Below are 14742 nucleotides of genomic sequence, written 5' to 3'. Positions count from 1 at the left end.
ACCTCCAGTTTGAAAATGTGATGAAGCTGCAGACTTTCAGCTACATGGTAAGCTGCTCTGAATGAACTGTTTCACTGGCTGCAGTGCTGATTGCAACGAAAGAGCCATTCGTGCGATGGAGCTGAAATTTGGATATATGTGGTGCTGCAGAATGTGCAGTTTCAGAGAAGCTTTGAATGGAGTAGGGAGGAGGTGAGCAGAGATTTAGAAAACTCAAATCAGGAAAAACCCACAGGGTGGCTTTAAATTGTACTGTGGAAGGAAACAACACAGTAATGACTGACATTGGAAGGGGTCCTTTACCATAAAAATGTATGTAACGTTGCTTATTACAGCTTTAAGGGGAAATTTAAGGGAAATTTAAAGGGTAAAAGTGAGTGCATTTCAAACCACAAGCTATGAGGTATCAGTTTGTATAGTGAGAATGTAAGAATAAATACAGTCATTGCCCTTTAAATAAGAATATGCACGTATCTATCTGTGTGTGTGTGTGCGTGTGTGTGTGTGTGTGTTTGTGTGTGTAAGGAGAGTTTACCCTCGTCTTGCTGTTCACATGAGCCTGCTGCTGCAGAAGAAACTTCACCATCTTGATGTTGCCATAGTGACAGGCCACATGAAGGGGTGTGTATCCCATCTGAGAAGAATCACAGGGAGACAGCTGGCTGTTGTTCAATGGCCTCATTATTGCCTCATTACAGACAGCTTGTGTGTGGTGTAAACATGTATAAACATGTATAAACATGATACATCAGAAATTGTCAAAACATGCGCTGGCAGCAAACAATCAAAAAGCTGCTACAGTCAGCGATTCACATCCTGAACGCTGGCATTTAGGCGACAAAACAATACCACGTACAATTACCGAACCCCTGATGTTTCAGAGATATTGACTGGTGAATGTCAGGGGATGATTTTCCTCTAAGATGAATATGACTTGTTTTGTTGCTTGGAGGAAGCCCTATGCATTATTTTAGCGCAGGGGATCCCCCACTATGGGTTTCTCTGTCTCCAGGATGTTTATTCTACTTGAATAGAGAATAAAACCTCACTGCAGTCATGACTCACAGGTGACTCACAGGTAATGGTCACTGTGAAATGAATAAGTTTGCATGGTTGACAAAAACTAAAAATATAGGAGCAAAACAGACATAATCATAAAGATCAAGGCTAGCTTCATCATCTGTACCTTCAAAATAACCTAATTTGCATAAGATGATTGCATGCAGCTTCAACAAATCTTTTTTTTATGTTTGTGTTTTATTATTTTTTCCCCAAATGTTCCTAAATTTTGTTGTTTTTCATGTCTGTTTGTTAGACAGCACCTCCCGGATGTCAACGGCACCCCCATAAAATACGTCAGCATGGGCTATGTCAGCAACTGGGTTACAGAAAACATCAGGCTGAATTAGGTCTCTCTCTCTGTCTGTAACACACACACACACACATATACACACACGCATACATCCTAGAGTTTGCCTACTTTATATACTCTCTAACAAAAGAGAAACCTGAAGTCAGATGCGTTTCTATCCTGGTGCGCTTTATCTGATGAACAAAAGGAAATCTCCCCGCTTTCTGGGTTAACCCAAATACGTCAAATACACTTCCTGTTTATTTGTCCCCAGAACCAAAACCAGACGGGGTGAGGCAGCGTTTCCCCACCTGTGGAACACACTTTCTGCACACCTGAGGACCGCTACAACACTCAGCTCATTTAAATCAGGGCTTCAATCATCATCGTTTGCTGCAGCTTACCAATAAAACACACATGTATCCATCTTTTAATCATAAAGTAAATTTTTTTGCCCATTCTTTCTCAGTGTTTCATTCTTCTTAATGTATTTATATGCCTCTTTAAAGCATTTTGAATTGCTTTCTGCATGAATGGTGCGATACAAATACACTTGCCTTGCCTGTTTGGATGAAAAAAAGTAGGAAAAAAAAAAATGAAAAAAAAAAAAAACACCTATTGTGTCAGTCAGTGTGCCAGCAGAGGCAGTGTGTCTCACCCGAGAAGCAGCGTAAACAGAGGCTCCCTGTTTGACCAGGGTGTCAGCGATGCCGACATGACCCTCCTGGGCCACCAGATGCAGAGGGGTCAGTCCGTTCTGCAAGACATGAGAAGACATGAGCAATTAGTCCTATTTTAATACAACTTTTACAGACGTTATAGAGCTGAGGGAAACAGAAAAGACAGGTGAGGTGATGACAGGATTAACTGGGTTTGGACCCTCAACATCAGGAGCACAGTACCTCACAATCAAACAGAGCACTCCTACCTGTAGTCATTATTTGACCATGAATTCATACTCAAACCAATTCATCAAAATTCCAAACTGTTTTTTTTTTCCAAATGAGAAATGGTGACTTATCAACTGTTAATCGTTCAATGTCAGAAAATGAGCCACAGAGCTGTACCGGTGGTCAAGTGGGGTTTTAACCTTCAGCTCTGTAACCTGTTTTCTGCCTGTTTTTACAGTCCAGTGCTTTTTTTTTTTTTTTTTTTTTTTTTAATCCTCGAGTGACAGCTTACCATGAGCCATGATTAAATCGGTAACACTTTACAATGAGAGTACAACAATTAACGTTAATGGTTAATTAACTGTTAATGATTATTATGACATTTACTAATGTTAATAATATCTACAATAGCCCTTAAATAACATATAAATTAATACCTTTGCATAAACAGCATTAGTGCATGATTCTTAGACACATTAGTTAATGGTTAGTTAACTGTTACTTAATGTTTATTACGGCATTAACGAACGTTAATTGTTGTTATTAAGTGTTACCATTAAACCATATTCACCTTGTAACTTTTCTGCTTTTACATTAACTGAACAATCTATGTAAATTATTAATTATTTGCATGCATCAAAACCAAGATCTCCCATGTGCTCAAATAAAATGTGCACAATGGTAAGTGATTTCTTCTTCCAATTGTGACTTGTTCTACTTAATTGTTGCTTAAATAGACATATATGACATTTTTTTATTCTTTCATTTTATTTTGAAGTGAAGTTTGATACAGTGATCCAAAGCCAAAAGAAAATGTATTTACCCTTGAAAAAAACTCATAAAGGCTTACTGATCTGATAACAAGATTGTTTTTTACATCATTTTTGAAGGTTCAAAGTTTTCATCCAGCAGCCGCGTAAACACAACTCCACACCTTGTTCCCCAGGTTGACATTGGCCTGTTTGGAGATGAGCAGGGCCACCATGTCGGGCCGTCCCTCCTGGGAGGCCAGGTGCAGGGGCGTGATGCCTTGGAGGGACTCCGCGTTGGCCGATGCCCCGTTCTGCAGCAAGCAACTGGCCACCTCCATCTGGTTCTGCTTTGCTGCTATGTGCAGGGGAGTGTAGCCGTTCTGTAGAGGGAAACAAGGACACACACACACACACACATGCAGATAAACAGATAAACAGATGAACAGACAGACAAACAGACTGTTGAGTGGGACTGGGGGGCTCAATCATTGCATTTTCCAGTTGGGTTACTTAAGTGTCTTTGCACAACAGAGTGAAGGAAGAGATTTACAAACTGCAGTGTAGCCACTTTGACTTTTAATTGACCTAAAACCCTTTAAAAAGTGAAGAGTGGGTACTGCTTTCTGGCATATTTGACACATTCACAATGTAAAAAATCAATCATGCATGAGAGTGTTCAGGGGTTAATGTGTTATACATCCTTATTCATCCCATTTTGCAATGCTTGTGTGTGCGTGCATGTGTGTGTGTGTGTGTGTTTGTCTCTTACTCGGGCAGTGCTGTGTGCAGATCCTCCCTTGCTGACCAGGAGTTTAACAACGTCCAGGTTATTGTGATGGACGGCCACATGAAGGGGAGTCAGACCATTCTGAAACACACACACACACACACGCACACACACACAATATCACAATATAAAGCACCCTGTCATGACAAACTCTTATATAGCAAACTCACAGTAAGGACAAGCTATCAGTCATCTGCTACCCTCAAAGCATTTCTGATGGTTCATGCTTTCAGGCTGAATCACTCTAGATACACACACACGCACACACACGCACACACACTTAAACTGCAGGGAACACAGTGTGGACTCTCACCTTCCCAGCTGCGTTGGGGTTCGCTCCTCGCTCCAGCAGCAGCTCAGCCACGTCTACCTTCCCATATTTTGAGGCAACATGGAGGGGAGTGAAGCCTTTCTGCTCAAAAAATAAAATAAAATAAAAATAATAAATAAATGAAATAAAAAATGAGAAATCTGTTTGCCACATTGACCACTGCTGCTGTGCAACCCACTCTCCCCTGCTGGATAAAAACTATGTATTGCCACACAAAACTATGTATTGTTGCAGACAAGCAAAAGGGATTTCTTGTCTCTTTTTTTTTTTAAACCATGCAAGGTGCTCATAACTACTGACAATTACCCAGCAGTGATGAAACTCAAGTGTGAAAGAATGAGAATAAGGGGTAATTTCAAAGATATAAAGCAGGCAGAGCTGCAGTGATTAGTCAGCAGTTAGTTGACATTACATTTTTTTTGATAACTGATGAGTCATTTTGAATAAGTTTTAAGAATAAAATTTTCAAATTGTCTGATTCCAGCTTCTCCAATCAGCAAAAACACATGCAAAGCACGCTGCTGCTGAAAAACAGGATACAGTTCAGTGGTATCAATGCAATATGCACCATCCTTTTGGTATTTAAGTGTATACTGTCGCACCAAGGAAACATGTTTTTTTCTGTCTAATGGTCTCTACACCACCTTGGTCATCTTGGTCTGCTGTGCTGCTCCGTCCAACAAGATCCGAATGGTGTGAACATGCCCTTCACGGGCGGCAATGTGTAAGGGTGTGTGGCCTGCGGTGGTGGCTGAGTCAGGGTTGGCCTTGTGCTCCAGGAGCAGCTTGACGAGCTCCTTGTGGCCCATACGGGCCGCACAGTGTAGGGGTGTCTGGTCATCCTGAACGAAGGGGGAGAAAGAGGTTAAATCATGCTTGCCACAGGAAAAACAGGCTGCACGGATCAGCAGGGAGCGGGCCTATGGGCACAGACGCAACCTTAATAATATATTGGTCAATATCATTGTTGTTTAATATCGCAGCAGTTTCACAGCCTAAACCTAAACGTGAGGACAGTGTGCATTACTCTACATGGTGGATAAAGGACACTTTGGTTGTATTAGGCCCTTGGGATTAAACTGCAGCCTTTGGACTGCCATGCTTATGTAATTAAAGTCTGCATGACCTCCCATTGCTTTTACTTCCTGGAAAACAGAAACACACACATGACACGCTCATTCTAAGCAGGTTTTGAGTGTGTATTGTGTTCACGCTGTAAAAGTATGAAAATGCAGTTTACTCAAGAGTAGACTCAAGTGGATCCCCATTAGCTGAGAGCACATGCAACATCTATTTTTCCTGGGGTCCACACAGTGCCGTGCGTCGTTAAAATAAGAAGTACATGAAAAATCAAAAATAAGCTGAATGCATGTTCTGCGCTTGTTTACTAGCTGTTGAAATCCAAGCTGGAAGGCGACAGAAGATGTCAAGTTATCAAGGTCACATGATGCTGCCGTGGGTGGCAATGCTGCGCTTCCAGTCATCATCACTATCACTCTAATTGCTAAATCACTATATTATGGAAATTAGTTTACAGTAGGTACAGTTTAGTATTTGTATGTAGTATGTTTTTGTAACACAGAGTGTATCTTTATTAGGAAATGATGCTGCACTGGTGGGCTTTAAATAAAAATTACAACGAAGAAAATCTCAACATGTCTCCTCCTCCACCTATCAAATCAAATAAAACTTATTTCTCTGCCTAACTGATGACCTATTGCTCCACACTTTTGAATGATCCTAAGCTAAACGGCTGCAATATCAAGGTAAATGCAATATTTGAGATAGTTCTATGCTATTATTTGTCAACCTGCAGCTACATCTTGCAAAATTAGCTTCGGGACAGGACACCTCTGAAAGTGCGGCTGGTACCTTGGCCTTGGCGTCGACCTGCGCTGTGTTCTGCAGCAGGAACTGAGCCACTTCACAGTGCCCTGCTCTGGACGCCATGTGGAGCGGAGTCTCCACTTTCTGGGTGAGACACACACACACAAAACAAGGCACTCAGACCACAAACAAACACAAAGAGCAGCGTAATGTGTCACTCGACTCAGTACAAACTTCTTCATGAGTATGAGACGTTCATACTCTCACATCTTTTGCACATTATCGGGAAACAATGTCACCTGTTAATCGTTCAGTACTGAGAATGCATAGCATGTCATCCAATAAAGAAAAAAAAGAGCATTTGGAGCATTTTCTCTACCGTTTTTTTTTTTTTTTTTTTTTTTTTTTTTGCATCTACCTTATAAGGATCAAGATTGATGATTCGTGTTTCAGATTAAATTCATATTTTAGTCAAGGAATAACAGTACTGATTTGCTTTTGAATTGGCAAAACCAAAAAATGAATCATGTTATTGTTAACTGTTGATTTTGCAACAGAGAAAAAAAAAAAAAGTCTTATCAAGTTATTCGTTTTCGGATTTAGTCTGAAAGTCATTCTTTTCTTAAAATAAGTGAATAAAATGCGATCATGACACAGCACAGCTTATCTACTTAAGGGTTTTTTTCTTAAGCATGTTAAAATATTTAGCACAAATTTCCACTTGTTTTATTCATGTAAAACTGAAAAAAAAAAAAAAAAAAAAAAAAAAAGCGAGAAACTGATTTCTATGGTGTGAAGTTCGAGTTCTCACCACATTGGAAGCATTGGGTGAAGCCCCTCTTTGGAGGAGGTTCTTCACTATGTTGAGGTGACCCATGAATGATGCTACATGGAGAGGAGTGAGACCAGACTGTACACACACACACACACACACACACACACACACACACACACACACACACACAGGAAAAACAGAAAGAAAGGGTCATCAGGCTTCACCATTTTAGCCACCATTTTAATAGCAAAGTGAAAGGCTAACTCATTAATCACATCTGATGTATTGATCCTAATTCTATCAATATTATTGCCAGGGCTTGGAACTTGACTGATTATTCTAGTTTAATCCCATATCTGACACTGTTTGGGTCAAGTTATGTGTCGAGTAGAGGTTTTATTGATAAAGATGCCTTTAATCACAATTTATTCATTACCTCTAAACCATCTGGACCACAGCTTTTTTTTTTTTTTTTAATTTTAGATTAATTTAGTTTCTGTTTAAAACTAAATTACACTGTTTACTTTTAATGTCACATTTTCTTTTGCAGTGGTGGCAATTTCCTCTCCATGGCGATGCACCAATGCTAAATGAATACAAAGGAAATGCTGAATAATCTCCACTTACAATTAAATTTTATCATCCATTTTTGAAATTGTAATGAATCATTTTGACAAAGGAAAGTTACGCTGCATCTGCTTACAACAACATTGTCCATTTATGAGACACTTACAGTTCTCTTAAAAAAACATCACCACACCTCACAGCGATGTCCAGGGAACAGGGTATATATGAATTTAATGTTTTTATTGTCATTTCTGTTCGCTAAACAAGTTTCAACACTGAAACAGATTGACTTCTGATGTGCAGAGAGGAGGTAATATTTGCACATCCTTTTCTGTCGCCGCAGCATCATCCTCTCACCTCTGTGACGGCTTCTAACGAGGCAGAGTGCTTCAGCAGCAGGTCCATGGAGCGCATGTGGTTCTTCTTACAGGCAATATGGAGAGGAGTGAAGCCATTCTGGACACACAACGAAAACGGTGCAGAGTTAGAACATGTGTCTCCAGTCCTGATGCTGGAATCACAAGCTTTCTTCTTTAATTTTGTATAGTATTTTATTGGCATTATGTGCAACATCAGCAGCTACAGCTACATCATGCCAGTGTCAATTTTGTTGACGAAAAACTGCGACGAAAAATATTCAGTGTCAGTGTGTCAAGGGTCAGTGACATTTTTACAAAATCGAAAATGAATGGAAAACTAGAGCAAAATTGAACCTTACTGACAAAAACTATGATGAAATATAACATTTCTGCCAACAAATAAAAACAAGATGAAAATATATATAGATAAATAAACATAAAATAACCCTTTGCATTAGTTTGTAAGGGATTTCAGGCACACAAAAGTGCAAACCACTGGATAACACAGACCTAACTAATGTTAACTGAACGTTATGTGATGCATTTGTGCAGCTATGTCTTTGCTTTTGCGAGGAAAAAATAACAGGCATACGGGAAAAGCGTGGCTACCAGGACTGACCCATTAGAGCAGTAAAGGACACATCCTTCCATCCTTTTAAGGAAACGTTTGTGCAGGATAATCCCATAATTCCAACTTTGTTTGTACCATACCGAAACTTGCTTAGCATGGCTGGTAGTCATTCTGCCAGAAGTCAACATCAACATGAGCGGTAGCAAATGTTACATGTATGTTGCATTATGATAAAATCTGTTTTTGCAAGAGTCGTGATTACCACATAAACTGGTGACACAGCACTACATTAGGCATGTGGCATTTCTTTGTTATGTTGCCTAAATTGTTCCAACGTTTTTGGATAAAACTGGCTCCTAATGAGGAACGTCTCTTGGTACCAAGGCGACAGGCCATCTCTTTGATCTCGTCGCCCTGTAAACTGATCAAATAATGAAAATGAGACACTGACCAGTGCTCTTGCATTGGCTTTGGCCCCCTTGTCCAGCAGGACTTTGGCCATGCGATGGTGCCCGCAGTGGGCCGCTACATGAAGAGGGGTCAGATGGTCCAGTGTGATATCATCAATCTCGGCGTTGTATTGGAGTAGCTGCCTGACGCAGTCCATGTGATCCCCCTGGGCTGCCATGTGGATTGGTGACAGACCATTCTGTAAGAGTTGGGAGGGGGCAGAAGGAGGGAAGAGATTTTGAAAGAGGGAGAGAAAGAGGGAAAGGCAAAGACGGGGAGAGAATAAAGGAAAGAGGGAGACGAGGAGGAAGAGCAGGAGAGATGCATGGACACAACGGAGGGATGGATGATGAAAGGGGGAATTGAAATAGGAGAACAGATGGACAGAGAAGAGGCAGGGAGAGAGGGAGAGGGAGGGAGACAACACAACAGAGGGAAAGACAAAGAGCTAAATATGGTTTTCTGTTCCTCATTTTAGCGCTTAATCGGGTCTACTTCACACGCCTGGCTCTGTGTGTATGGATGGGAATTGGGCTTGACAACCGCTAGCTGATGCACGGTGATAAAACTTAAAATATGGGGCCAAAGCCTGTTTTTCATTCATGGAAGCCGTCTCAGTTTCACTCTCAATTTGCCTGTGTAAGCATACAGCACATGATTGACTCCAGTTAATAACTTAAGTAGTTAGCCTCAGGATACTAATATGAACGAGGCGTGAGCGAGGCAGGGGCTGCAGAGGGAATATAATCCAGTAGATACTAAAATAACTTGTGAATAACACAGGCAGTCAGCGGGGATGCTTGTGGCAAGGATCACTGCTAGGCGTGCAAATTGGAGGCTGAAGTGGCTCGGAGTTGCTGAGTTCTCCAGTGTGTTGGGTTCAAAAAGGCTTGATCATCACCGCCTTCACCTGGACCTCAGCCAGGGCGTCATGGTGCCCAAGTTTTGAAGGAAAGGCTTTCAAACATTGAATTCCTGATGGCCTTGAATATATTCTTAATGAATTAACCACAGATTTGAATGGTGGTCAGTTGATGCAAATTGCTTCAAAACATAAAAAATTTTACAGGAGCTGCATCCTGACATTCAATTCATTGATCTACCTTGGTCTTCGCCTGGATGGGGGCACCCTGGTCCAGCAGGATCTCGATGATGCGGACATGACCGTTCCTGGCCGCGCAGTGGAGAGGCGTCAGCTCATCCTGGAAAAGAGGGAAAGAAATTAGAAAGGTGTGAAACAAGATGACGAACAGAGATGGGAAAAGCGGCAGGGAGAAGGAGAAAAAGAAGACGGACGAGGAGCATGAGCAGCAGGAAGGCGTTAAGCGCGCCGAAACCGACAAAATCACTCGAGAAGTGTCAATGAGTTCGACTGTAGACAAAACACCGCGGAGTGCACAGCACAGCGGGACAGCGCAGAGCCGAGCGGGACGGAAAACAAACTCAGGAGTGACGTTCAGTCCATTACCTTCGTTTTGGCATCAATCTGCGCCCCTCTGTCCAGCAGGAGTCTAACCATGATCACATTGCCTCTCCTGGAGGCTATATGAAGAGGCGTGATGCCATTCTGGAGAAGCAGAGAAATGAGTCACCTCAGTGTCCAACAGCAAGTTTCCAAACTGCATTCTCACACAAATAAAGAAACAAATGAAATTAAAAACTGAACAACTAAATAATTCATTTTGATTATGAATATTCTTTACATTTCTAAATGTCTATATTAATAATAATACAGAACTATAAGTTTGAAAACTGAAACTGATGAGCATTAACATACACTGACATGGCCACGAACGGGAGATAAATATCAAAGATATCATCACTTTTCCAGATCAGATAAAACTCCACTTTACAGTTTACATGAAAGTTTGTCACATATCAACTGTCCAGAAACACCAAAATGAAGAGTATAGTTATACAGAAGCCATACTAATAAAATAAATGAAAAAAGTCCATTATCTTTTTTTTGTTTGTTTTTAAGTATTTAACCTTATAGATTAATAATCTATTTTTCAAAGGAGTCCAGGCCTAGATGAGCAGCAGCGTGAGAACTATCAAACAAAAGCCAAATTGCAAAATCCTCAAAATATATTGTGTAATACGCATCAATAAAAGGGATCTAACTGAAGCTCAGACAGCCTGCGGTCTCATTGTGAAAGTCCTTCAACAATGACTTTAAAAACTCCAAGGGGAACCAATTTATCACGCTTAAAAACCTCTGGCAACTTGTTCCAAGCACTGGAGGCAGCACATTTAAAAGCTTCTGGCATACCCCCCAACCCCAAACACACACATGCACACACACACACACACACACACACAGAAACACACACGTTTCAGACAACAATGTTCTATCAGCACACCGATCGTGTCTTCAAGGTGTAATGATTGATCCTGGCAGATCACAGAGGAGATAAACTGACCTTGGGGGTGAAGTTGACGTTGGCTCCTCTGTTAAGCAGCAGCTGGGCCACACTCAGGTTCTCATAGTGGGCTGCAATGTGGAGAGGAGTGAACCCAGTCTGCAGAGAGAGAGAGAGAGAGAGGGACAGAGAGAGAGGCAGGAGGAGAATAAAATAAGGATAATTACACTCTATTTATATTGCACTTTAAAGTAGAAGGTAACAAACTGCTCGACACAAAAGCAGCTCAAAAGGAGGGAGAGGCAGAGCAACAGCCACACAATAAGATAAAAAAGATCTCATAATTATATATTTTTTGCTTGATGTGTATTTTCATACTAAATACTTTGCTTATTGAGTAAGCTATGACACCTTACTGCATCCTCTGGATCAACCAAATTTGTATAATCCAGTCACTGCTGCTGTTATTTGTCTCGGTCAACACGGTGGCCTCTGCATGTTGAGTCTAACTGAGTGGTGATGTTGATGCACACGGACGCGGCCGGCGCGTACCTTGCTGAGAACGTCAGGGTTGGGGTCGTTCTGCAGCAGCACGGCGGCCGTGCGCGTGTCGTCGTTGCGCGCGGCGATGTGCAGCGCGGGGAGCCGGACTTTGCCCTTGGTGCCGTGGTTGATGAGCAGCGCGACGACGTTTTCGTGGCCCTGCTGGAGGGCCACGGCCAGAGGAGTGAAGCCATCCTGAGGACGGGGAGGAGAGGCAATTGACGGACAAGAGAGAGGGGGGGGGGAATAGGGGAGTTAAGAGTTGTGGGGGAGGAAAGCCGACAATCGATGAAGGGATTAAGAGGGATGGAGGTGGGAAGAGGCAGAAAAAAAAACAATCAGAGAGGCAGTTTGGGAATGAGGATGTAAAGCAGAGGATGGATGGAAAGGCGGAGAGGGAGACAGAGAATTTGATATCATGTAAGATGATATTGTTTGAACAGACACAGAGAGGGTGGAAATGTACTGGATCACATTTGTCCATTCGACTGGCATCAGGACAGCATTGAGAAGCCCTGTTCCTGTTCATTTTCAATGGTAAAATTCCATGCTTTGGTAGATCTGACTTGTTGGATTACAGATTTCCCGCTCACTGTTCTAGACCTTTTACACCAAGCCGCTGATATTGGTATTACTAATAAATGTTTTGATGCTTTTTGATGCTTTTCCACATGTTCAAAGACCTGGAAACTGTCAAAACCGTCTTCCATCCATTCCAAGTGAAGACTATTGAAGAATTGGAAATTATATGTCACAAGATCACAGCTATAACTCTATTTAACCCTTTTCACGAAGAGTCCAAATCTGACCAAAGTGGTAGAAGGCAAACAATAAAGTTTAGCCGTGACCCACTCGGTTGAACTTTTTGTGCTACTTTACATTGATTCATTTTGATTGGGTGTCATTTAATTAACTGACTGTATGTGATTTGAGTTGATAATTGCACGCTCAGCACCGATTGCACATTCCTAACCCTCTTTTGCCAAGATTTCTCTCATTTTTTTCCTGTTTTTGTCCCTTTTTTTGAGTATTTTTCTTGCCCGTTATGAGGATTTACGTCAACGGGTGTTGTTATTCCTTTTTTTGCTCCCTACAAGCTGTTGGGGATGGGACGATATGCTTATCTCCCACTTCCCGATGCAACTTTTCCACATGCATCATTGAAATATACAGGAGAGTACACCCACTTCCTTTTTAGCAATCTGCCATCATACTTAGGCAGTGTACCCACCTCATTAACTATCACTAAAGTCCTGATAAAATGACACGAAAAGAGGCATATGACTACCCGAAATAGCTTCTGCAGAGCTCACGAAAACCCTTCAGCAGGAGAGGCTCCTTACCTCTGTTGGGAGACTCTGATTGGCGCCGTTCTCCAGCAGGAACTTGACTACCTCTATGTGATTCTCCTGCGCTGCCATGTAGAGAGGACTGAACCCTTTCTGTTAGGACACACATACATTATGCAGAGTTATACACACAAAATCAGCACAGCGTCCCACGCACACACCCCAACACACACCCATGAGTCTTTTCGGACACACAAAGCCACAAATGTAGATGTGTATGAAGTGAAAATGTACAGAATCCGCTTCTTTTTACAAGAAACTCTTTAGTGCATGTGTGTGTGGCATGTGAACGTACATTTGTGCACACACGCACATGGACACACGTACTTAGCACACAAACACACACACCTACACTTGTAATGACTCACCTGTGACTGGGCATTAACGTTGGCACCATAGTTGACAAGCTCAGCCACCACTTTCTCCTGGCCTGCCAACGCAGCGATATGGAGGGCAGTGTTCCCTTTCTGGAGGTCACACACACACACACACACACACACACACACACACACACACAAACAGAGGGAGAGAGAGGGAAGTGGTGAGTAAGTGAGAGGCAAATGAGTGCAGCCTAATGACCTAGATCTCTACTTAAAAGTGCTCACCAATGAATAACTTCTGTATTGACTGAAGTGATACAAGCAATACTTTTACATGTCAGACATTTAGCTGGAGTTCTCTCCAGGGTGGCATAAATTTACAAATTCAAATAACTTAAGGTGTAATTCCGGTTACTTTCAACTCGGGTTTTATTTTCTTAGTTTTTTTGACATCATGCTTAGGATTAAGGATTTTATTAGAGCCTCCATGAGCTGATGCAGCTCCATCAGCTGCTCGACAGTGAATGACTGAGTTGAAAATGTCATCAGTTACTTCGGTGTTGAACGTGAAAACCTGCAGGTCACCACGAGCACTGCTGTGCAGCACACACACACACACACACACACACACACACACACACACGGGGCCAATGGACAATATCCAATAATTGAATCCAAAATCCTGTCAACACGCATAACTGACAGACAGTAAGATAGGTATTAGCTATTACAGGGGTTGGTAACGGTGTTATACATGTGTGTGTGTGTGTGTGTCAAATAGTTTATATAATTCATATTCAAATTCGATAGCAGAGAGATGAATAAACAGAGTAGCAGATACCTTGGTGGTGGTTTCCAACACAATGCCAGAGTGTAGTAGTTCCAGGACCATTTTGACGTGACCTTCTTTAGAGGCCAGGTGTAACCCGTTGAGACCATTCTAGAAAAAAATAAATAAACACACAAATACACAAATAAATAAACAGATAAATAAGTAAAAACAGAGGGATTTAGATATATAGGATTGTGATTCCAAAGATGCATAATTCTCTGAAAAGGAGACATCTACCCATGTTAAATGAGTAACAGATCATTATTATTATGACAAAATTAGTTAATTAGTATTTTAAAGACTGAGTCATTTCAAATATTTTTTTTTAAGTAAGATGAATATTGAGCTTTTGAGGGTTTTTTTTTTTTTTTCTGCAGTTGCGAGTCTTTTGTCAGAAACAGTAATCGCCAGAGTTCACAGTTCATTCACAGTTCACACTTCATATTAACTGAAGTGTAATGAAACACCTCTTGGGGCTACTTATCGAGTTAAGCTGTGCTCTTGCATCACTCAGTGTAATAACACTCGAGACCCGGGAGGAGCAACACATTCTGCTCTCCCAAAAACCCACAGTTCATTCAAAGGGAATATGAATCGGACGGGTCACTGATCAAGCACCTAAACACACTGATATTTTATGATGGTTATGTTGTGTAGACAGCAGTTTATACCAGT

At 41.5% G+C, this 14742-nt stretch overlaps 1 protein-coding gene across 1 annotated transcript in view; it reads right to left on the bottom strand.

Annotated features, from left to right (window-relative positions):
- ank1b (ankyrin 1, erythrocytic b) overlaps positions 1–14742 on the bottom strand; it is a 109308-nt gene that overhangs the window by 38427 nt on the left and 56139 nt on the right. Inside the window, exons 4-20 of the mRNA XM_030065578.1 lie at positions 14077–14175; positions 13284–13382; positions 12910–13008; positions 11576–11761; positions 11084–11182; positions 10129–10227; positions 9764–9862; positions 8662–8859; positions 7638–7736; positions 6750–6848; positions 5984–6082; positions 4756–4953; positions 4088–4195; positions 3763–3861; positions 3176–3373; positions 2010–2108; positions 536–634 (exon numbers count right to left, since the gene is read on the bottom strand). Coding sequence (XP_029921438.1) covers positions 536–634; positions 2010–2108; positions 3176–3373; positions 3763–3861; positions 4088–4195; positions 4756–4953; positions 5984–6082; positions 6750–6848; positions 7638–7736; positions 8662–8859; positions 9764–9862; positions 10129–10227; positions 11084–11182; positions 11576–11761; positions 12910–13008; positions 13284–13382; positions 14077–14175 — 2076 coding nt within the window. The remainder of the gene's footprint in view (positions 1–535; positions 635–2009; positions 2109–3175; positions 3374–3762; positions 3862–4087; positions 4196–4755; positions 4954–5983; positions 6083–6749; positions 6849–7637; positions 7737–8661; positions 8860–9763; positions 9863–10128; positions 10228–11083; positions 11183–11575; positions 11762–12909; positions 13009–13283; positions 13383–14076; positions 14176–14742) is intronic.

Source organism: Myripristis murdjan, chromosome 12 (genome assembly GCF_902150065.1).
Source record: "Myripristis murdjan chromosome 12, fMyrMur1.1, whole genome shotgun sequence".
NCBI classification, from domain to species: Eukaryota; Metazoa; Chordata; class Actinopteri; order Holocentriformes; family Holocentridae; genus Myripristis; species Myripristis murdjan.
Note: the sequence above shows the minus strand (reverse complement) of the source record. Positions and strands in the feature narration are given on the sequence as shown.